Below are 23,476 nucleotides of genomic sequence, written 5' to 3'. Positions count from 1 at the left end.
TGCAAGTTGATTTCTTTACAGCAGTAATATCACTTAAATAAATAAATAAAATAAATTTGAAAAAGTTTTGTCTGGAAATAAAATAAATGAAAGGAGGTCTCCAATGTCTGCAGAGTGCTGTAGAAATGTTCTACTCATCATGTTTCATATTTTCTGGCTTTCCTAACACATTAGTGTAGCACCCACTGCAGACTACACAACAAACTTATATAATATAAATATAGATGCCAGTCTTTGCAGCAACTCTATAGTGGAACCATGTTTACTTCCATAGGGAACCTTTCAGTGTATAGTTCTGCTGTAGGTGGAAATGCAAGTGAGAAGAACCATTTTGAAAGTTCAATCTGTAAAGTTTCTTTACAAATTAAAGCTTTTATCTAAACTGGAAGTCAAGAACCATTCAGGAAGCTTTATTTTAAAGAGCGTAGTTAGAGGAAAGACTCCATTGAAATCCAACGTGCTCCATTTATTGCGGCCTGGTTCCTCTGAACAAGGAGCCACCAAATAAAAGCCTCTCTCCCCGACCGGAGGTGCCCCAACCGTGGCCTCGGCCCTTTCCTGGGGAGGGTCACGTATACTGTACACATGCCGGGGGATTAGGGGATGAAAGAATGCCACTGACTGTGAAATTGCCCGATTTTTATCAGGGTGCAGAAAGGGGAGCAGCTGTGCATAATTCTGGGTCTTAATCCGGAGGATGGAGACTGAGCTGGAGGAGCATGCATGTGCGTGTGTTCGGGTGCTTGTGCTAGTGTGTGTCCTCGAATGTTGCTGGAAATGAACCAAAAGCCAATCCAAATACCTGTGTTTGCCCTCTGCCTGTTTCCATCCACCCAAATTAGTACATTTCCGGCAAGCTTCTGGAAAGGTTCCGTTCATGGAAGGCAATCGAGAATTTTTGGAAATGGCAAGCAGACATCATCAGCATCACAGAGTAGCCCTGTTCACTCCTGGTGTTTAGAGCAAGCCTCAGCTGCATTGGATCTTTATCAGTTTGAGGTTTATGACAGCATTGTTGATGCATCTGCATTATAATCCTGCCTTCCGCTCCCTCTGATAAAGCTCTATACTTCAGGGAAGACTTAATCTTTTATGTGGGCCTTTATCAACTCTCTCCCAGCTTGAGAAAAGTTAGAATCTTTCCTTAAGAGACTATGGACAAGCAGTCATTAATTTTGTTTGTTTCAGAAATAAATAACAAGCCATTCTGATTTCAGCAAAAACAATAGTTGCCTTTGAAGTGGGCTGATTCAGATCACACATGAAGGACTCTCTAACACGGCCTGCTCGAGTTCACGGAGCTGAGGAATATGCATGAAGGTGAAGAGGGTACAGCGAAGCTGGATCCAGCCAAGGATCAGGAAGCTCTCCTTGCTCCCAGAGCAGCAGGTGATGGGCAAAAAACCCAAGCCGCAAATGCCACCAGGGCTGCTGGAGCCGGATCATCTCCAAAGGCAAAAACTGCTGCCGGAGCGCAGGGGCTTTAATACATATTATTCACAAAGAGCATGATTGATCATGCAAACGTGTCCAGCTGTTAACTTTGGCAGGCAAGCTGGGTTAGCAGTAGCTACGTAGCGCCTGGGTGCTTGGCCCCCTCGTCGCAGAGCCGCTTTAGCCGTCCCCCGATGCCACCGTAGCAGAGCTGGAGACTCTAGTGTGTGTCTTCACACACAATCAGTGATCCGTATGGCACTCGAGGAGTCTGCTGGGAAAACCGGGGCGTGCGAGAGCCCTTTCTGTCTGTCAAAGGGCCTGGGAATTAATCAGGACAGGACTGTGGTTTGGAAGTTGATAGACATGCCTGGTAGAATAGCACCCCCTTGAGGACGTTTTCATATGGCATGGACGTGGTGCTTAAGGTAATTAAATGTGTGTCACTTTGACATTACAAGTGTTTTGAGACCTCTGTTTGGGAGATGTAACAAAAAAGGAAGGAAAAAAATGAAAATCTAAAGATAAATTGACATTTTATTAAAAATAATATTGATTTCAAAATTGCCTTGATAATTATATTAACTTATTCTTATAGTAGCAGACATTTTAACATGAGCAACAAATAAAAACAAAGTAGGACAACATATAATTAAGAATCACCCCCGGTCAGATCATGTTTTGTTGCTCTTCTAAGTGAAACTAAGTTTACCCATCCTCTACAGGGAACAAACCTTAAATATGGCCTTTTTTGCCAATTCTAGTGCACAGTTTCTATTTCTTTGTTAAGTTTATCATATTGGGGAAACAATAATAAAATATACAATGTGCCATAATATGCCACAGAGCATTATTCAGCAAATAAGCCATAAGAAAAGCCCTTAGAAAATCAACAAAACGTGTGTTTTGAACTGGGGTATGCAAACTTTTGCATACAACTGTACTGTAGTTTCAAGGGTTAAGATGAATAATATTTCAATTTTAAGACTGTTGGTAGATTTTGGTTGACCTCCTTTTTCTAAAGAACATAAAGTAGGGAATCTGCTAGACTGGCATCAGATGGCATCTTTCCTATCCACATTGAAAGCTTTGTGATCTTGTGTCTTCCTCTGGTGTCGTTCCAATCGGAACACCTTCAACCATATATTAGAGTATATGTCCAAGCGAAGCAGCTAGAACAGAAAAAGGAAGAAGCAAAATTTTAAGTTTATTCCAAACTGATCCATCCTCTCATATCAGTCTGCTACTGAAATTACAGCGATTGAGCATTCTCTTTCTCTCTTTACTTCAAGCTAAAAGGTTATTCACAAAGTTTATGCAAGTTGCAAAAATTGGATTTGATTGTACTTACTTTCATCGTTTGTCTGCCTTCCAAAAGAAATTGGACTGCAAGATGAATAATGACCAAATTTGAGTATGAACATCAGCTGAGTTTCCTCATTTTTGTAAGTATTATCAGGAGATATAAACAACAATTATGAAGTGGAAGAGAGCCAATTAACTAACATCTGTGGGGAGATTAATGCTTTGTCCTTTGAAAGGTAGCTGAGTGTTCCAGAAACTTAATTCAAAAACTCACATGCTGTCCTTTGAGGGGCTTACTGTAGAAATCAGTCTCCGCTTGCTGGCTCCCACTCCGGCATTCATTTGTGGTCACAGCTGACCAGAGTGAAAATCTGTATTAGTCTCATAGTAAAAGTCCCACTCAGTGTGTGTGGCTGACACATGCTTATTACTGCTTATTAAAACTGATCCCATAGCACTACTACCGGTTTTCTAACAAAACCTCACAATTGTAAACTATTCTTTCAAGTTCTTTAAAGAACCACTTTTATTTTTTAAGAATGTAAATACTGCCCATCAAAAATTTGGGGTCCCCTAGACTATGAACTGAAAAAACTGAGTGTGAAATGAGTTTGTGTTGGTCTGTTTAAGGAGCTAGAGAATGAACTGCCGGCTGTGCAGTGAGTGAGCTAAGCTCATTAGTCTAACACAGCAAAGAGCTGCTTGTTAAGGAGCTATAATTTGGTGGAAACAAATTGCTGACATTAAAACATATTAAATGACACGTTCACAGCCCAGTTTATTTATTTTTTGGTTTTTTTATTTAACTGTTGTATAAAAGCAATAGAACACTTGAGATTATGTGTTATCGCAAAGGACATCATGTGGTGTTATTTTGCAATAAAACCCTCCCTCTCACGTTCTATTGCTTAAATATTATATCGCTGCTGATGGAACAAAACTCGTATCTCCAAAATTCAAAACTTCAGAGGAGAAGGAGAAAACTTCCTTTACTTTTCATGGAGGTCCATGGAACCAGACTTTTTTCCATGTCATTTTGGGTTGTTTTTTTTTAGTCCATTCATCATGAAATGTACAAACAATATAGAGAGTAAAAGGTATTTTCAAATTGTCAAAAACAGAAAACAGCAATATAAAAGATTCATACTATTATTGAAGCTGTGTAATTTAATGCTATACTTCAAGGTATTCATTTTTTTTGTTGTTTGGCATCCACATCCAACTGTCCACAGCATATGTATAACATAGTCATAGGAACTGGAGCAGACAGAGGTGATGTATCCTTCCCAATATATAAATGGGCCACCTGTGTCCCCCACCAATAAAATAACTGACTTTAAGAGTTTGAATTACATTTACATATTTAAATAACCTAATTCCAAAAAGTTTGAGGCAGTAGGTAAAATTCAAACAAAAACAGAAAGCAGTGATTAATAAATCTACTCTCACCTGTATTTGAAAAAAAGCAATACAAAGGCAAGATATGTGGTGCTTTATCTCATAAAAACATAACTTAATTCTGAAATTGAAAATGTCTTGTAAAAAGCCCCCCTAAAAAAAGCATCTTAAATACAGTAGGTGATGCAGTCATGCTTGGATATAACAGAAGAAGAATCCATGAAAGGTCTAGTCCTTTATAAGCAAGGATAGTTGAGGCTTGCCACTTTACAAAAAATGCTTCCGCAAAAAAAATCCAGTAGTTTAAAAATAATGTTTCTCAGCCAGGGACTGCAAGACTTTTAGATATTTCACTCTCTACAGTGCATAATATAATCAAAGATTCTGAAAATCTGGAAAATCTCTGAGGAAGGAAAAGGCCTACGGGTACTCCCCATCAGCTGCTATGCACACCCTGTTCGCTGCTGGTCCCCCCAAAACTTGCTATAGAAGCCTACAGCTCCGCCCTTCAAAATTAAAGTCCCTATATGAACAAAGCATAACAAATAACCAAATAAACATGAACACACTCTTTTAAACTAAACAGCCCACAGGACTATGCACAGTGGAAGCCCAATGTCTACAATGTTCAAAAAAGCTGCTGACTTCCAGCTTTTTTGAAATATGATGCTCAGATATAACGTGTTGTGGTCTGATGAGTCCACTTCTCAGATTGTTTATTCTGGAGGCAGTGATTTTCAGAGATGTCCATCCTTATTTCAACATGACAATACCAAGAAATGTTCTGCACATATTACAACAACATAGCTGAGAATACAGGAGCTAAACTGGGCTGCCTGTGGTCCAGAACTGTCTTCTATTCAAAATGTGTGGTACATTATTCAGCTTAAAATATGAAAACAAATGCCCTTTACTTAAAGATTTGTATTAGAAAACAATGATATAATTTAGCTTTCAAAACTGGATCAGTTTGTGTCTTCAGTCCTCAAATGATAATTCAGTGATGTTAAAAGGAAAGGTGATGTAGCACAGTGGTAAACATGCTCCTGCGCCAGGTTTTTTGGAACATGTTTTTGACATCAAGTTTGGAATTCATATAACTGTAATTACTGCCTTCTGTTTTTATTAACATTTCATATATTGTCCCAACTTGTTTTTTAATGGATTTGCAGTATCTGTCACAACGTGAAATACATTACATGAAAATGATTAATATGACCGTATGTATTGCATTTCCTGTTGTTTTTGAAATTTAGAAAATTCCTCAAAAATTATTGAGACTCAGTGGAGCCCACAGACCCCAAGTGACAGATTTGGGTTAAAACTCATGTAAAACTCTAAACTACAGCTAAGCTAATAGGCAGTAAATTAGCCCCACCAGGTTGATTTTGAGGAAAGTGACATCCCACATGTAAATATTTGTGACTGTAAAACTCATTTTCTTTTTTTACTCTGTAAAAAAACTCAAGTTCATTATAAAAAAACACATTTTCATTTCTTCACATTTTTTCCCCTTAAAAATAAACCTGGTTAGCCTTAAATATGTTGTATTACTTCCAAACCAAAAGAGAAATCATGTTTATTTATTATAAACATTTTGAAAAGCAAGGTGTCCTCATCTTTTGATGGGCAGTGTAGCCCAAGACGCAAAACTCCTGAAAGGCAGAGTACATTGATATGTAAACTGGCAATATGGCCCTCAAAGAGTGTGCTTAAAGTGTGTGTACTAACATACACACATCCTCCCAGCAGCACGCACACTGAGGCCTAGCGTGTGAACCATCTCGTTAACTGCTCCCTCGGGAGCTAAAAGTTACACTGCTACGCATAAGAAAGAGGCTGCTGCTGCTCAGATAAAATAACCACCCAAGGAGATGTTCTCCGCTCTAGCATGCAGAAGAAGAGTAGTGAGGCACTTACGTGGTGTGTGATGAACGATGTTGATTTTATCTGTTGGAGAGAGAAGAGGCTAGTTAATGCACTCTGATGTCCTTGCCCAGTTGTTGTTTTTTCTTTTTCTTTTTCTTCCAAGGTCACCTTTTACCTACTCTTTCATATTCTCTGTGTAATCCTACTATTGAGGAATCTATCATCTCGACACCAAGAATGTTTTCCCAAATGAAGGTTCTATTCCCGGACTGATTCATCACGGCGCTGCATGAAGAACACAAGCAACGTTTCTGTGGAGAATATGTCTTTTGATGGTCCTTCAGTTAAAACAACACCTGAGATACTTTTGGTAATGTTTCAAGGCATCAAAGACAATCTTGGAAGATTATGTATCAGATATCTTGCCTATTATGTAGACTTCTATAGCTATTAAGATAATGCATTTTTATATATGTATATGCATATGTGTATATATATATATATATATATATATATATATATATATACACACACACACACACACACACACACACACAGTACTGTGCGAAAGTTTTAGCATCTAAGCAAATTTTTAAACAATCTACCTCAGCAGTGAGTTTATCACAATATACATTAGAATAAAGTCATATTCCTCATCATCGTCGTTAACCGCTTAATCCAGATAGGATCGCAGTAGTGTTGGGAGAGCAGAGAATCCCAGATGACCCTGTCCCCCGCAACTTCCTCCAGCTCATTCCCAGGGACCCCAAGCCGCTCCCAGGCCAACTTGGAGATCCCTCCAGCGGGTCCTAGGATGACCCCAGGGTCTTATCCCGGGAGGCCGTGCCTGGTACACCCCCATGGGGGGGCGTCCAGGGGGCATTCGAATTAGATGCCCGACCACCTCAACAGGCTCCTCTCAATGCGGAGGAGTAGCGGCTCTACTCCAAGCTCCTTCCAGATGGCCAAGCTCCTCACCCTATCAAATAGAGTGCAGCTTGCCACCCTGCGAAGAAAGCTAATTTCCGCTACTTGTATTCATGATCTCATTCTTTCGGTCATTACCCACAGCTCATGACCATAGGTGAGGGTTGGGATGTAGACTGACCGGTAAACAGAGAGCTTTGCCTTATGGCTCAGCTCCCTCTTTATCACTACAGTCTGGTACAGTGATCGCATTATTGCTGCCACCTGCGGCTGATCTCATGATCCCTCTTCCCATCACTCATGAACAAGACCCCGAGATACTTAAACTCCTTCACCTGGGGCAAATCCTTTCCCCTTACCTGGAGTGTGCATGCCATCCTTTTCTGGTCTAAGACCATGGACTCAGATTTGGAGGTGCTGATCCACATACCAACCACTTCACACTCAGCTGCAAACTGCTACAGTGAGCGCTGGAGGCATCCATGTGATTCAGCCAAAAGAACATTGTCTGCAAATAGCAGAGACGCCACCCTCCGGTCTCCACACATAATGCCCTCCTGACTTCGGCTACATTGTCCATGAATATCGCAAACAGTAGTGGAGACAACTGTGGAGGGCACAACCCTGCCGGAGCCCAACGCTAACACTGAAAGGGTTAATGCTGAGTATACGAAGACAGCTCTCACTCTGGGAGTACAACGATCGAATGGCCTGGAGTAGTAGCCCCGGTACCCCATACTCCCGGAGGACCTGCCACAAGATATCTTGGTGAACCCAGTCGTAAGCCTTCTCCAAATCCACAAAATACATGTAGACTGGGTTGTCAAACTCCTATGCCCCCTCAAAAATCTGCAAGAGGGTGAAACGCTGGTCCATTGTTCCACGGCCGGGATGGAATCCACATTGTTCCTCCTCAATCTGAGGTTCAACTATCAGTCAGAGTCTCCTTTCCAGCACCTTGGTATAGACTTTCCCAGGAGGCTGAGCAGTGTGATACCACAATAGTTAGCACAAAATGGGTGGTTCCCATTTTTAAAAATGGGGTCCACCACCCCGGTCCATGCAATATTGCAGAGGCACGTCAGCCACAACAGCCCCATAATATCCAGAGCCTTAAGCATCTCCAGATGAATCTCATCCACTCCTGGTGCTTTGCCACCAAAGAGCTTGCCAATTACCAGTGACTCAGTGACCTCCACCAGGGAAATGGAGCTTGACACGTCAGAGGCCTCCGGCCCTGACTCCCGTGAGGGAGGCATGTCTCCTGGATTAAGGAGTTCTTCAAAGTGCTCCTCCCACCGACCGACAATATCCTCATTTGAAGTCAGAGTTTCTCCATCCTTGTCGAATACAACTTGGGCACAGCCACCCCGACCACTCCTGAGTCACCGGACAGTTTTCCAGAACCTCCTTGAAGTCGACCAAAAGTCTTTTTCTCCTCCTCCCATGCCCTGGATTTTGCTTCTGCCACCATTGCAGCTGTCACCTTTTTCGCCTGTCGGTACCTATCTGCTGAGTCGGGAGTCCTTCGGCCATCCAGTCCCTAAAGGCCTCTTTCTTCAGCTTGACGGCCTCCCTCACCACTGGTGTCCACCAGGGGGTTCTTGGGTTACCGTCCCAACAGGCACCCACAAGCTTTTGGCCACAGCTATGCCTGGCAGCTTCCACAATGGAGGTTTTGAACAGGGTCTATTTAGACTCCATGTCCCCTACCTCCCCAAGGACATGAGAAAAGCTCTCCCGGAGGTGGGAGTTAAAATCATTCCGAACAGGGGCCTCCAACAGTCATTCCCAGCACACCCTCACTATTCGCTTGAGCCTACCAGGTCTGACCATCAGTTTTCCTTGCCATCTGATCCAACTCACCACCAGATGGTGATCAGTTGACAGCTCAGCACCACTCTTTACCCGAGTGTCCAGGACATATGGTCCCAAGTCAGATGAAACGACAACAAAGTCGATCATTGACCTCTGACCCAAGGAGCTCTGGTACCAAGTACACTTATGAACATCCTTATGTTCGAACATGGTGTTCGCTATGGACAATCCATGCCTGGCACAGAAGTCCAATAACAATTCACCATTAGGGTTTAGACCGGGCAGGCCGTTCTTCCCGATCTCTGTGATTTCGTTTCGCATTGAGGTGACCCTCTCGTCCACCGGGACAAACTCCAACTGCATGGCCACCAGCCGGGGACTCGTGAGTATCTCCACTCCTGCCCGGTGCCTCTCACCCTGTGCAACCCCTGAGTAGGAGAGGGACTAACCCCTATCCAGGAGTTTGGTTCCAGAGTTGACGCTGTGGGTGGAGGTGAGCCCAACTATATCTAGTTGGTACCTCTCAACCCCCCCCCCAGTGAGGTTACATTCTACATGCCAAGAGCCAGTTTCTGTCGCCAAGGGCCCTCCTGCTATCTCCCATTGTCTGTGCAGCACTGCACCCCTCCCCCATGCTGGACTTTCTGTGGGTTCTGGTGGGTTTTTGGATATTCATAATTCAAATAAACATAAAACAAGAACTTCTTGGGTCAACATGAATTTCTTGGGTCCATATTTTTCCTTGACACCTTCACAGCCACCACAGAGACTTGTTAATATCATCAATCATTGCTTTTTAATTACATATAATACTGGGCTTCCTGGAGGAGAGATTTGAAAATGGTTAAACAAACACAATAACTATATATATATATAATCACTATTAACGGTTAATTTTATGGTGATGATGATTATTATTATTAATTAATATTCTCTACATTTTGTTTATTCAAATATTAACACTTTTCTCATCAAATAAAAACATACTATATATATATATATATATATATATATATATATATATATATATATATATATATATATATATATACATATATATACATACACACACCATGAGTGTTTTTCTGTGTTGACCAATCAAATCAAAGGTAATTCAGGTCCTCGTTGACAGTATTAACAGAGGAGGGATTTGTGGTTGCATTCAGAACATAGACAAAAAGCAGTTTTTTAGTTTAGCTTGGTTTTGCTGGCAAGATCACATTTTCTGGCCAATACTAACAGTTAAACCTTCTGTCTATAACTTGCGAGCACAGTTAACAGACAGTTAATACATTGTACTCTACCAGTAAAATGATAGATGGCCAATGTACTGCTCTTACCACCTTTTACAACCAGTTTCATACAGTAATAAATACATACGAGTGCAGGGGATTTGAACTGACCATATACACTGTCGTCATCTTCTCGGTTGTTGATGATACTCGCCCGCAATTGCTGCAGTTTCTCCTGAAACAAACAGTGAGTTTATATACTCTGACTGTCCACTTTATTAGAAATACCAAACTTGTACCTACACTCAATGGCCACTTTAGGAGGCCCACCTACCTTATAGATTTGTTGTGCTAGAGCACAATTTTATTCCCAAAAACTGAACATATGTTTTGTTGAACTTTATTTTAATCAATTACAGTCAATTTAAAACAGGATGCAACAAATGATGTGCAGTGAGACTTATTATGGCCTTAATTTCGAAAACTAAGCTACTCAATCCCTATCTAATTTAAGTCAGGTGATTGGTAAATTAACTATTTCTGTAAGCTCTACGCACTGCAATTGTCAAGCTGCCTTTGGGGCCTAGTGCAAACATTTGGCACATTTAGAATGACTGCTGGTCACCTGTTGGAGGGAGTCTAGCCCTCGCTGAAGCCTCTGCCAGTCACTGAATCTTTCCAGTGCTTCGTCCATGCTGAGGGAACCTCTCTTCACTTGCTCCTGTAGTCTGATCAGTTCGTCTTGGCTTGGCACAAACGTGTCGTATGTACTTGGGATGGTGTGCCGCCCCCTAGCTGTCACATGGACCCAGTGTTCCATATTTGAAAGAGTTAGAAATATGGTTCAGGCTAGAACAGGTAGAAGGTATGGCAGCATCATTGTGACAAGTACAAAGGTGATTTATTTGAAATATTTAATATCTGCAATATATAGTATATGGTACAGAACAGTATTTTATTTATATACAAAGCTGAGTATGTATTGTGTACTTTTTATTTATTTTGTATGTTATAAAATTATACTAAATAAATAAGTTATTACAATTGTAATAATATGTTTACATATTTTTTTGTTCTTATCTGGGTTGAGATTTGATCTCCTTTTAGAAATGTGATGAATTCTGGACATTAATTGTATTAAAACGTCTTTTTTTTACACAACTTTCTGAATTTTAGAATCAGCTACATCTGTTCATCATTCTAGACCCATCAAACATTTCTACATTTCATTTACAGTTTTCTAGTGTCTTACTAATTGCTTGAAACGTGAAGCTGCGCAGGACTAACATATTAGAATCATCTCATAGACCTGCCTGCAAACACATTGAACTCTTGAAAATCTTGAACAATGATTCTAAACCTTTGAACAGTTGTGTATAGTGGAGCTTCAACTGGGAACTATTAAGGCCTTCTAAGCCTTCAGCAAAGGCCTAATGATTTCTGAACATTAAAAAAACATGTCTGGAATTTTAAGTCCATTTTTCATTTTAGGGGCAGTCATGGACTGGAGATTAGGGAACCAGCCTCGTGACCGGAAGATCGCTGGTTCAATCCCCAGAGCCGACAGCACATGACTGAGGTGTCCTTGAGCAAGACACCTAACCCCCAACTGCTCCCCAGGCGCTGCATATTGGACTGCCCACTGCTCTGGGCAAGTGTGCTCACTGCCCCCTAGTGTGTGTGTGCTCACTAGAGAGGGTATGTGGTGTTTCACTTCATGGATGGGTTAAACACGGAGGTGAAATTTCCCCGTTGTGGGATTAATAAGGGTCTCTTAATTTAATAGAAACATGCTTGTATTTTAACTCTGCAAGTAATACTCTTGTTTCATTGTTAAGTTTTGGATGCAAACAAAAAGGTTACATTCTTGAGATGCCCAGCAGAAAATTGTCCATTCAGGAATTGTTTTTCTCAGTGGTATTTAGGTAGATACTACCAAGTTAGCTCTCCTATTGGTTAGGCCTTCAAGAATAGAAGAGAAGTCCTAATGTGTCAGATAAACCACCGCCATAAATAAGAAGAGACAAACGAATCAACCATCATGCTTTGATATGCAACACGCAGGACCAATTTTGTGAGAAAAAGCATCACTCTAGTCCACATGTGTCAAGCTCCAGTCCTTACGGGCCAAAACACTGCAGACTTCAGCACTCTTCCTCATTAAGCACACCTGATTCAGCTTATCAGCTAAGTAGCAAGGCCTTCATGAACTGAACAAGAGATGATGGTAAATGCAAATCTCCATAGCCCTTTGGCCTAGAAGATTCCCAGATTGACATATTTGCTCTAGGCCTTCTGGATGTTCTAGATACATCACTGACTGAATATGAGTGGCAGCCTATAACACTGGGTTATTAGAAACGGAAAACAGTTGTGGCAGCTCTACACCAAACTACTACAGTCCCTCAGGGGGGCTAGCAGAAATTAGCATCATCATAGAGGTGACTTTTTCCCTTGTATTTGGACCTAGTTTTGACATTTATGGCCTGGATCGAAGATCTAGCTGTAATAGTGGTAACACTCGTAAATGGTTCATTTCTGTGGAATCACGTGGATTTTGCATCAATCAGATTGTGGCTGATATATAATAATAACCTGATTTTCAGGAGCAGATTAGCTAGCATTTAACTTTACACTGATTAGTACTGCAGGGTAAATTACCCCAGACTAGCTTAGCTAACAAACTAAATTAGGTGAACGCAGTGCAGTGGAAAGTAGCTAGCAAGCACGTATCTCTCACTGAGCAAAAGTACATTTTACAGGGGTAGCATCAATTTTAATTACATGCAAGCTTAGATTATCTTATACTTTTTATATTTTAGCTTTTTTATATTTTATCTTGTAATACGGGTATTGTAGATTTCATTCAATGTCTGTAGTTTGAATCCTAACAAAGGCCTTCATAAACCCAAAGGTCAAACTTCACCCTTCCTTGACATGGATTTTGGATGAATAGTGCTTTCTGTGATGTAATACAACTTACCTTGCTTAGTTGGTAAGGAGTAAAGAGTTTCTGAATCTGCTTGGGACATTTTCTTCTGGAACACTAAGACAAAAACAAAAGCATCACCAATCATGCCACCAATCTAAATCTACCACCAGATGGCAGCACATAACAAAGAACAAAGACTGATCATTGCTGTGTGTCTACAGAAAAAAACGAAAGTCTTAAAGGAAAAGGCAGTCCTTAGTAACATTCACCAAAATAACAGTGTTTGGTTGCAAATATGATCATAAATAAGAGAAATAGACTGGAAGGGGCCTCAAGTCTTCTGTTGACACATTGAGACAACAGAGATGAGGCTCACTGGAATCAATGAAGGGGAGAAAATTGAATCAAAGTGAAGAATACTCTTGGGGATACTATTGATTGGCTTGTTAAGTGCCCTAAATGAAAGTCTGTAGGCTTTTTACAGTGCACGCTAATGCTCCCACACAACCTACTGCCACCTCTTTTTCTGCCATTTTCTCATTCACACCATTCTGCAAGACTGATTTTTACATTCCTGCAATGTGAGAACTGGAAAGAAATGTTAGCCCAGTCTTACCCTGTCCTTACTGTGCTCATGAACAAAATCACATCGTATCAGCATGTCCAGAGTAAGATCCTGTGGTGCCTCGGCGACATTGGCGCTATAGTGCCCTATCCCCACAAACCCACTGATAAGAAGCTAAGACCATTTGCTGAAGATTTTTTTTTGCTGTTTTGTTGAAGAAACAAAATTTTTGATAAAATATCTAAACTGAACCAGTGTTAACTCCTCAGCTGAGACCTTGTCAAGATCAGTCAGGTATGCAAATAAGATGGCGTGATGATCACCAGAAGATGCCAAAATGATCCTGTCTATGTTTTACACCACTTTACATATGTGACACCACTGATGTGTGCACAGATTTTATATAAACCCAGTGTTTCACAAAGTCTTATTTTAAAATATTAAAATCACTTAAAACATTGCACTTTTATTAGCAATGATTTGGTGTCCCTGGGCAGTCAATTAGGTCACCCATAGGGTAGATTCGGCCATACATACCAGAATACAACGTATTGAACATAATCTGGTAGCTTTGTGCTCTTGACAGTGGCTGGAAATTGAAAACAAGAAGTTGATTTCAGCGAGGTCTAGCTCCTCCTCCTTCAGCTCCCTAAACATTCTGAGTGGGTGGAGAAATCCGATCAGTGCGTAGGCAAAAGATCCCAGTGAAGGGGATGGAAAAGTCTCTCTGTTTCTCTTTCTCTGTGTAGTTTCATGTTGTGGGATGGGTGAGGTGGAAAACATGTGTAATGCATGATGCCGGCAGTGCTTGGCCCCCTTGAGCTGCTTAGATTGGTTGCAGATGCATAGAGTAGCAGCCTGGCTTTCTCTTGCTCTCTCTCTCTTTCTCTCTCTCTCTCTCTCTCTCTCTTGTACCGAACAGTATATTTCCTTTTTCTGACTGAAATCTTTTGGGAGAAATGTCACTTGCTCATTGGACTCATCGCCTCAATCGAGGCTCAGCTGATCAATGTAATACATCTGTGTTGACCCCCTCAGGGTAAACAGCAGTTTCATAATATGTAGTATTTACTATTAATATTTAGCAGTAATTGAATAATCAGTTTTGAGATTAACAGATGAAAAGTTCAGGGTGTAGTGCAGTAATCAGACTGGAGGCTGCTGTCACAAAATTATCTGAAAATAACTTACAATTACCCAACAGAACTAATGTTCTAATGAAGACCTGAGACACAGACCTGCACCCTGTCTTACTCATCATTCTTCCTCACACGCATGCTCTTCTTCTTCTTCTCCTTTATTTTCTTCTCTTTCTTGTCCATTTCTTCTTCTTCTTCTTCTTCTTCTTCTTCTTCTTCTTCCTCTACTCTTTTATCATCATCATTTTCTTCTTCAGAACTGTTCTTCCTGAAAGTAGTCTGCAGGACGTAGTGTGTATTTTGATATGAGACTGATTTCTTTTGAAAGTTTTCATACAGAAACTTCTTCCTCAATCAGAGCTGGTGCTGGAAGGAGACCGTGGAGAGAGAGGGAGGATAGGAGGAAAGAGGGAGGAAAAAGAGAGACAGGAGATATAGAGAGTGAGAGAGGGCGAGAAAGAGGGAGGGAGAGATAGAGAGTGTGGAGAGAGAGAGAGAAAGAGAGGGAGGGAGAGATAGAGAGTGTAGAGAGAGAGAAGGAGAGAGAGGGATGGAGGGAGAGAGAGAGATAGAAAGTGTAAAGAGAGAGAGAGATCAGGAGTGCTGAAAGACAGCTACACCATTGCTCATGTTTTCATTCCCCTGTATTAATATATAAAAAATGAGGTTTTCACAAGACAACCGTAGCAACACGAGCTAGTAACCATCTGTTTCGTACAAAACAGCATCTGATAGCACTGCAATATATCTCACAGTGGGATCCAAACAACACATCAGCTGGCTCATACCCACTAACACGCACACTACAGGCCTATTAACTGGTAAAACACTCCATGCTTCATCTGTTAGCTTATAGTTTACATTAGGTTCCGTAGTAGCATATAAATGGATTCTTATCCATTTCTTGGATTTATGAGAAAAAAAAAATCAGTTATAAAACTAAAAAGGTTTCACTTTTTCACCTCAAGAGCCATTTGGAAGGACTTTTTGGTTGCAGAATTCATGTTAAAGGCCCCATATCAAGTTGTGAAATGTATCATTAACTCCCCATTCCATGCAGTTCATATACAAAAATTATGATCTTGCCCATTAAGGAGTGTTTCTGCTTGCACTGCTTTTTAAGTGAGATACAATGCAAGACAACCAATCAGGACAAAGATCATTTACATAAATCTTAAAGACTCGGTAACAAAAACATCTTGTTTAAATCTAAGAGTGAGATGTTTAAAAACTGGTTATGTAAAAAATGAATTATGAATGCTTTGGTACATAAACCCACATAAATATTATAAGAAGACCTGCAGGGAAAATATAATACAAGAAAATGTAATATAGGGGCCCTTAAAGGTCTCTATGTCGCTCTAAAGAGTGTCTGCTTTTCTACACTGCTAAGCCACAGCTTCTCTCTCAGACTTACATGCAAGAGATCAGCATAGTCTAAATGATTTATAAAGCCCTAACAATACAAGTCACTTGGCACCTTCATCTAACTGAATTATTAATGCAGCTGAAATTGAACATTTAAGAACTTGCTGTCAATGATGAACGGTGCAAATTTGGGTCATACTTTCCCCTGCTGCCTGTTATAGGAGTACAGGGTAAAAGAAAAATTGGTTATTAAGTATTTATAAACGGTGATTACTCAGTATAGTGGACTCAGAGGGCAGTAGAATTTGCTGTATAGAGTGAGTGGTGTGTTGAATATGTCAGAAGTGATTAATACCTTTTTAGCATAGGAAAGGATTTAGTGTAGGAACATGAAGAGGACATATATATATATATATATATATATATATATATATATATATATATATATATATATATATATATGGTCCTCTCTGTGTGGAGTTTGCATGTTCTCCCCGTGTCTGCGTGGGTTTCCTCCGGGTTCTCCGGTTTCCTCCCACAGTCCAAAGACATGCAGTCAGGCCAATTGGATGTGCTAAATTGTCCCTAGGTGTGAGTGTGTGAGTGAGTGTCTGTGTGTCTGCCCTGCGATGGACTGGCGACCTGTCCAGGGTGTATCCTGCCTTCCGCCCGAAGACTGCTGGGATAGGCTCCAGCTCCCCCCTGCGACCCTGACGGAGAAGCGGCTTAGAAAATGGATGGATATATATATATATATATATATATATATATATGTATGTGTGTGTGTATGTGTACTGTCCATTTCTGAGAATAGTTTTGCTGAGCTATACCCTTCAGAATAAATGAAAAACAGTACAGCACAGTACACACCCCCACCCCCAGTTTCCATGAGAACACATTTTGCAGCAGTCTGTACAGTAAAAGCAACTATTAAACTCCACAATCAATAATAAAAGTGATTGTTCACTTTCCTGTTTTCTCAAATCTGAGTGGCATTTCTTCAAAAATCTAGCGTACTCTGTGTTTTCTTTTTTACTATTCATGTACAAAAATCAAATGTGCCTAATAAATTAGCCCATTAGCCAATGCAATCTGAAGAGAAAGTAATAACTGATGTTGTACTAACTAGCCCACTGATATCAGTTCTTCACCGCATCCCAGATAGCAAACATATATCTGTCCACTGGCTTGATAAGGTTGACACCCCACCCCACTGACTGTTTGCCACTGGTCCACCCTTGGACCACCCAGATTACTGTCCTGCATACAAGCTCTAACTAGTTTTTAATCTTCTCAAATGGATTTTAAATCCCCTAGGCTTTTATTTATAAAATAAACAAATTGTCAACAACTGAGAGAAAAATAATGACTAGGCCTGATATAAAATGATTTTATAGAAAATTATGTTATTGACACTGTGCTGGACTAAAATTATTTACAGAACTAATTTACAAGGTATGACTAAATATTATTCTGCTTAATCATCAGTGGGCCACCCAGATAATGCTGAGCAAAACACCAGTAGACCACCAGGTTTGGCATCAGCAGGCCAACAGTGGTACATTATTCCCTTGCTATCAGGGATGTTAGATATCTAAATATGTAAAAACATACCTGACTGGACAACGACGTCCCTCTGTCTAAGTAAATAACAGTATACATGAGCAATACAGTTTAGTATTTTGTTGAAATAGTGGTTGTTTTGGCAAAAGTCCTTGTCTTGATGAAAGGCTTATTTGGTAGTTGCAGTGAAAAGTTCCATTAACCTTCAGAAGACGTTTGTGCAACTTTTATAAAATGGCAGTCTGAGTCTATAAACCAATTCAGCTACATTGGTAATGTATGTTCCCTTTTCCAGACTGTTCTTAATAAACATTCCTACTCTTTTGTCCTCTTTGTAATAAAAATCAATAGATTTAAGGAGTTTAAGTTGCGATTAAACTGATCTATTTGCAACAATCTGTCAAACGTGCTGTTGCTGACATGATGGAGAAGTTTTCATTCTTTCAGCTTTACATTCAGAAACACTGATATCAAGAAAAGTTAGGAAAAAACAGCCAAGCTTTCAGCTCTTTAACAAAAAAAAAACCCTCCTGTGTTATTCTGGGTGCATGAAAAGCACAGCATACAGTATCTCACAAAAGTGAATACACCCCTCCCATTTCTGCAAATATTGTATTATATCTTCTCATGGGACAACACTACAGAAATGAAACTTGGATATAACTTAAAGTAGTCAGTGTACAGCTTCTATAGCAGTACAGATTTACTGTCCTCTGAAAAGAACTTAACACACAGCCATTAATGTCTAAATTGCTGGCAAAACAAGTGCATACACCTCACAGTGAACATGAAATTGTGCTCAAAGTGTCAGTTTTTTGTGTGACCACCATTATTATCTAGCACTGATTTAACCCTATTGGGCATGAAATTCACCAGAGCTGCACAGGTTGCTACTGGATTCCTCTTCCACTCCTCCATGACAACATCACGGAGCTGGTGGATGTTAGACACTTTGTGCTCTACCTCCTTCTGCTTGAGGAGGCCCCGCAAGTGTTCATTTGGGTTTAGGTCTGGAGACATACTTGGCCAGCCCATCACCTTTAACTTCAGCAAGGCAGTTGTCATCTTGGAGGTGTATTTGGGGTCATTATCAATTTGGAAAACTGCCATGCGGTGCAGTTTCCAAAGGGAAGGGTTCATGATCTGCTTCAGAATGTCACAGTACATGTTGGAATTCATGTTTCCCTCAATGAACTGCAACTCCCCAGTGTCAACAGCACTTATGCAGCTCAAGATCGTATGATCTGTGCACTGACAGGCTGACATCCCACTTCTTCAACCTCTGCAGCAATGCTGGCAGCACTCATGCCTCTATTTTTTGAAGCCAACCTGTGGATATGATGCTGAACACATGGAGTCAACTTCTTTAATCGACCCTAGCAAGGCCTGTTCAGAGTGGAACTTGTCCTGGAAAACTGCTGTATCACCTTGGCCACCATGCTAGAGCTCAGTTTCTGGGTGTTAACAATCTTCTTATAGCCTAGGCCATCTTTGTGGAGAGCAACAATTCTGTTTTTCACATCTTCAGAGAGTTCTTTGCCATAAGGTGCCATGTTGAATATCCAGTGGCCAGTATGACCGAATTGTACCCAGAACACCAAATTTAACAGCCCTGCTCCCCATTCACACCTGGAACCTTGTAAGTCTAACAAGTAACATGACACCAGGGAGGGACAATGACACAATTGGGCACAATTTGGACGTGTTCACTGTAAGGTGGACTCACTTGTGTTGCCAGCGATTTAGACATTAACGGCTGTGTGTTTGAATTATTTTCAGAGGACAGTAAATCTGCACTGCTATACAAGCTGCACACTGACTACTTTAAGTTATATTCAAGTTTCATTTCTGTAGTGTTGTCCCATGAGAAGATACAATAAAATATTTGCAGAAATGTGAGGGGCGTACTCACTTTTGTGAGATACTGTATGTTGGCAAATTAAAAAAAAAAAAATTAGATGTGTGATAATTTAACGAAAAATAAAAAACAAATAAATAAATAAAAGTACAGCCCTCCAGTAAAACCTGGCCATGCCCACCCCTGGGTATCACAGACAATATAAATAAAAAATAAAAAAGTTCAAGGATAACTGATTAGCGTGCAGTATCCTTACCCTGGGCTATGAAAGGTGTGCTGTCCTCCTTGGGTGGGAGCGTTTCAGGTCTGGGGGTGGGTGCAGGGGGGCGGTTGGCTATAACCACAGAGCTGCTGGAGGTCAGGATGGTGTCATACTCTTCGTTACTGGCTCCTAGGTGGGCATAGGGGTCCTCCTCGTCCTCTGCATCCTCTTCATCAGCGTCTCTGAATCCACCTGTCCGAGCCTCATCATGACTGTCAGTAACCTGCAGATTCCCTGCAGGATCAAAGGGAGACAATGCACAATATCTCAGGTTGATTTGGTGTAATCATGTTACAACATGGCTTATTATTGAATATGTTGTACTACAGCATTAGCATTGGAATATTATGCTTGCAAAGTCAAAAAAAAAAAAAGCTCTATGGTCACTTACCAGCACTGCCCATAAGCTCGTACACGCTTGTGTCATCATTGCAGTCTTCTCCACTGCTCATTGCCTGTAATGGCATAGTCAGTTAGACTCAATTTATTTGATTAGGACTTAATTAATTACACACCTCTAAAAGGCTTATCTAATAATAACAAATTAAAGGCCATACAATGTAACATCTGTAGTTGCAATACTAAGCAAAACTCAGAGACCACCCTTCATCCTTCATGTATTTAATTTCCAGTCAAAATGGCAACTAAGTGCAAGTTATTCATGTTTCTGTTTTTATTGTATACACCCTTTTGCCTTTATTACAACCTCCTTTCTTTTCATTTTCTGCATCCTCATTCCAAGTAATCCTAAAGAGATTCAGTGATTTTGAGGTCTGTGCTCTGGGTTGGTCAGTCTTTTGACTACACATCCTTTCAGACCCCTTAAGTTATTTTCTCACAGTGTAAGTACGGACAGAAACACCTGTGGATTTTTTCAGATCTAAAGCAAGAGTGGAGCTTGATCTTCTTTCTCTCAAAGACGAAAGTTTAACTTAACTTACAGTGAAAGTTAACAATGTTTTCCCTTCTGCTGTAAAGTTACCATTTTGAAGATACATGGTTTTATTCCAACAATGACAATCTATATATTTCAAAACTATATGTTTAGTATGAAAAATAAATGTAGAAGTACCACTTTTTGCTTCCTTATATAGTAGCATCTACTGCCTGAATGTTTACGTTTAGAACGAAGAGTCAACTCAAGAAAAGAACAAAATTCCTCCCTTAAACACAGACTCTGAGCCAATATTACTACACTCTCGACAGATCTGGCTCTGACAATGACACGGTCTGAACAGAAAGAGATTGTATCTCATTCACTGATCGCAGCTTATGTACGCAGTCCATTCAGACATGTAATTCAGTCTATTCAAACATGTAATTTAGCCCACGATTCTGAGCCAAAGACTTGATTTTGTACTCAGTGTTATGACTGCCTCTATGGCAACTAAAGGAGAGAAATGGGAGAAATATTTTTCTTTTTCTTCTTTTTTACATTTCAAGATCCTGCCACTTCTGCCAAGCTTGTGGAATTGATTTGTGAAGAAGTGCACCAGTAGCGTGCAGAGTAAGGCCCTGGTCTGTGTGCAAACGATAGACAACTCAATTTGCCTGTGAACGGATTATGTTCTATCTGTTGTTTCAGTCCTTCAGAAAAGAACCTGAGCAACAATGGGCTTATTCACCATGCACATGAATATACTGACCGCAGCTATACAAATTTCATTCTGTTTGAACACAGAGGGCCTGCTGAATTGATGAGCGTGAGGAGGACTATAGAAAGTACACGCTTCGCCGTGGTGCAGATTTCACCCTGCAACTACCCGCTGTCTCTCGCCGCTGTTCCTTAGCAACCTCCTGCCATTCACTCCGAATAATAGCCTACACTCTTCCCCTTTACTATTGATAATGCACATTAGTATTCAGTGTTATGAATATATTCATTAGTGTAGAAAGGGGGAATTAACAGATAGACAAGACAAGCTAATTACGCATCACAAGTTGAGGGGGGATGCGAAAGATGGCGACTTTGATGTCCAACATGATTGTAACAACAGGTTTTCCATGAGTGCTCTCCTGTAGTGATGAATAATTGAAGTATTTTTTTTCACAGGGGGAATAATGACAGGTGGACAGAATGACAGGCATATAGAGACTGATGGAAAATAGGAAGACAATTCAGGACAATCTATTTCATTCTGAAACAAAAATCTCAGGCTTATTACATACTAAGGATTATTATTCAGTAACTACAAGGACTTCAATGCAAACTGGTTGAGCTATTCTTAGTTTATAGGCGTGTGTAATAAAACTTTTGGCCCACTGGAAGACCCTGGCCATTTAAGATGTAAAAGAAGCTTTTGTGTAAATAAGAAACTTTTTAAAGTTTAAAGAACATCCACATACTGCAATGTTAAGTCTATGCCAAATAAATGTCTTTTTCTAGGACTGAACATCCAAGCCAAGAGCCATTTACAAAGTTACAGCTTCAACATAAACATTAAATAAGACATTGTCTGCACATTTTTCAGCACAATTTATATTTATTTGAGTTTAAAGTACAACACCATTTCCAAAAAAGTTGGGACACTGTGCAAAATGTAAATAAAAACAAAATTCAGTGAAGTGCAAATCAATTAAACCATAAAGACAACAAATCTAATGTTGAAACTGAGACATTTTGTTGTTTTTTGAAAAGAAAATGCCCATTTTGAGTTAGATGCCAACAACATGCTCCAAAAATGTTGGTACAGGGGCATGTTTACCACTGTGTTTCATCACCTCTTCTTTTAACAACACTTTGTAAGCATTTCAGAAATGAGGAGACCAATTACTGTGGTGGTGAAAGTGATATGTTTTCTGCTCAACAGTTCAGGGTCTTATTTGTTGTATTTTTCTTTCCATAATGCACCATATGTTATCAGTGGTGATACATCTGGAATGTAGGCAGGCCAGTTTCGCGCCCGGACTCTTTTGATATGGAGTCATGCTGTAGTTGTACATGCAGAATATGGTTTAACATTATCTTGTTGAAATAATCAAGGCCTTCACTGAAAAAGACATCAGCTGGATGGCAGCATATGTTACCAAAAGATGTATATATCATTCAGTATTAATGGTGTGCTTGTCCACCATGCCATGTGCACTAATGCACCCCTATACCATCATCAATACTGGCTTTTGAACTGTGCACCGATAGCACGCTGAGTGGTCTTTAGCCCAGAGGACACATGATTTCCAAAAAGAATTCTGATTTGTCGGACCACAGGACACTTTCCCCCTTCCTCTCAGTCCATTTTAAATGGTTTCTTCATTGCATTTAAGAGTTTTAATTAGCATTTGTGGAAGCAGTGACAAACTGTTTTCACAGACACTGTTTTTCAGAAGTGTTTCTGAGTCCATGTCTGGTTTTAATTCAGTGCCGCCTGAAAGCCCTAAGATCACAGTCAGAAAATGCTGGTTTTTGGCCGTGTCCTTTTCATGCAGAGATTTCTCCAGATTTTCTGAATCTTTTAATGTTATTATCTACGGTAGATGATGAAAAGCAAAAGCTCTTTGCTATTTTATGTTGAAAAACATCATTCTTGAATTGTTGCACTATTAGTCCATGCAGTCTTTCATAGAATGGTGAACCACTCCCCATCTTTACTTCAGAAAGACTCTCTGGGATGCTTTTTATATCCAATCATGTTACTGACCTTTTGCCAATTAACCACCAGGTGTGTTTCTTAGCATTACAGAACTTTAGTAACCTTTTATTACCCCTGCCCCAGCTTTTGGAATGTGTTGTTGGCATCAAATTCAAAATGTGCAAATATTTTTCAAAACATCACAATTTCAGCATTTGATATTTTGTCATTGAAGTA

The 23,476-nt window shown here is 40.2% G+C and overlaps 1 protein-coding gene across 1 annotated transcript in view; it reads right to left on the bottom strand.

Annotated features, from left to right (window-relative positions):
* Window positions 1-1,953: 1,953 nt before the first annotated feature.
* LOC108436234 (B cell scaffold protein with ankyrin repeats 1) overlaps window positions 1,954-23,476 on the bottom strand; it is a 65,295-nt gene continuing 43,772 nt past the window's right edge. The window contains exons 8-16 of the mRNA XM_017712601.2: window positions 20,062-20,125; window positions 19,665-19,904; window positions 12,967-13,029; window positions 10,609-10,778; window positions 10,155-10,218; window positions 6,058-6,087; window positions 3,014-3,093; window positions 2,786-2,820; window positions 1,954-2,606 (exon numbers count right to left, since the gene is read on the bottom strand). Of these exons, the coding sequence (XP_017568090.1) occupies window positions 2,788-2,820; window positions 3,014-3,093; window positions 6,058-6,087; window positions 10,155-10,218; window positions 10,609-10,778; window positions 12,967-13,029; window positions 19,665-19,904; window positions 20,062-20,125 (744 nt within the window). The 3' untranslated portion in view covers window positions 1,954-2,606; window positions 2,786-2,787. The remainder of the gene's footprint in view (window positions 2,607-2,785; window positions 2,821-3,013; window positions 3,094-6,057; window positions 6,088-10,154; window positions 10,219-10,608; window positions 10,779-12,966; window positions 13,030-19,664; window positions 19,905-20,061; window positions 20,126-23,476) is intronic.

This window comes from Pygocentrus nattereri, chromosome 2 (assembly GCF_015220715.1).
Source record: "Pygocentrus nattereri isolate fPygNat1 chromosome 2, fPygNat1.pri, whole genome shotgun sequence".
NCBI classification, from domain to species: Eukaryota; Metazoa; Chordata; class Actinopteri; order Characiformes; family Serrasalmidae; genus Pygocentrus; species Pygocentrus nattereri.
This window is presented reverse-complemented; position numbering and strand designations above follow the sequence as displayed.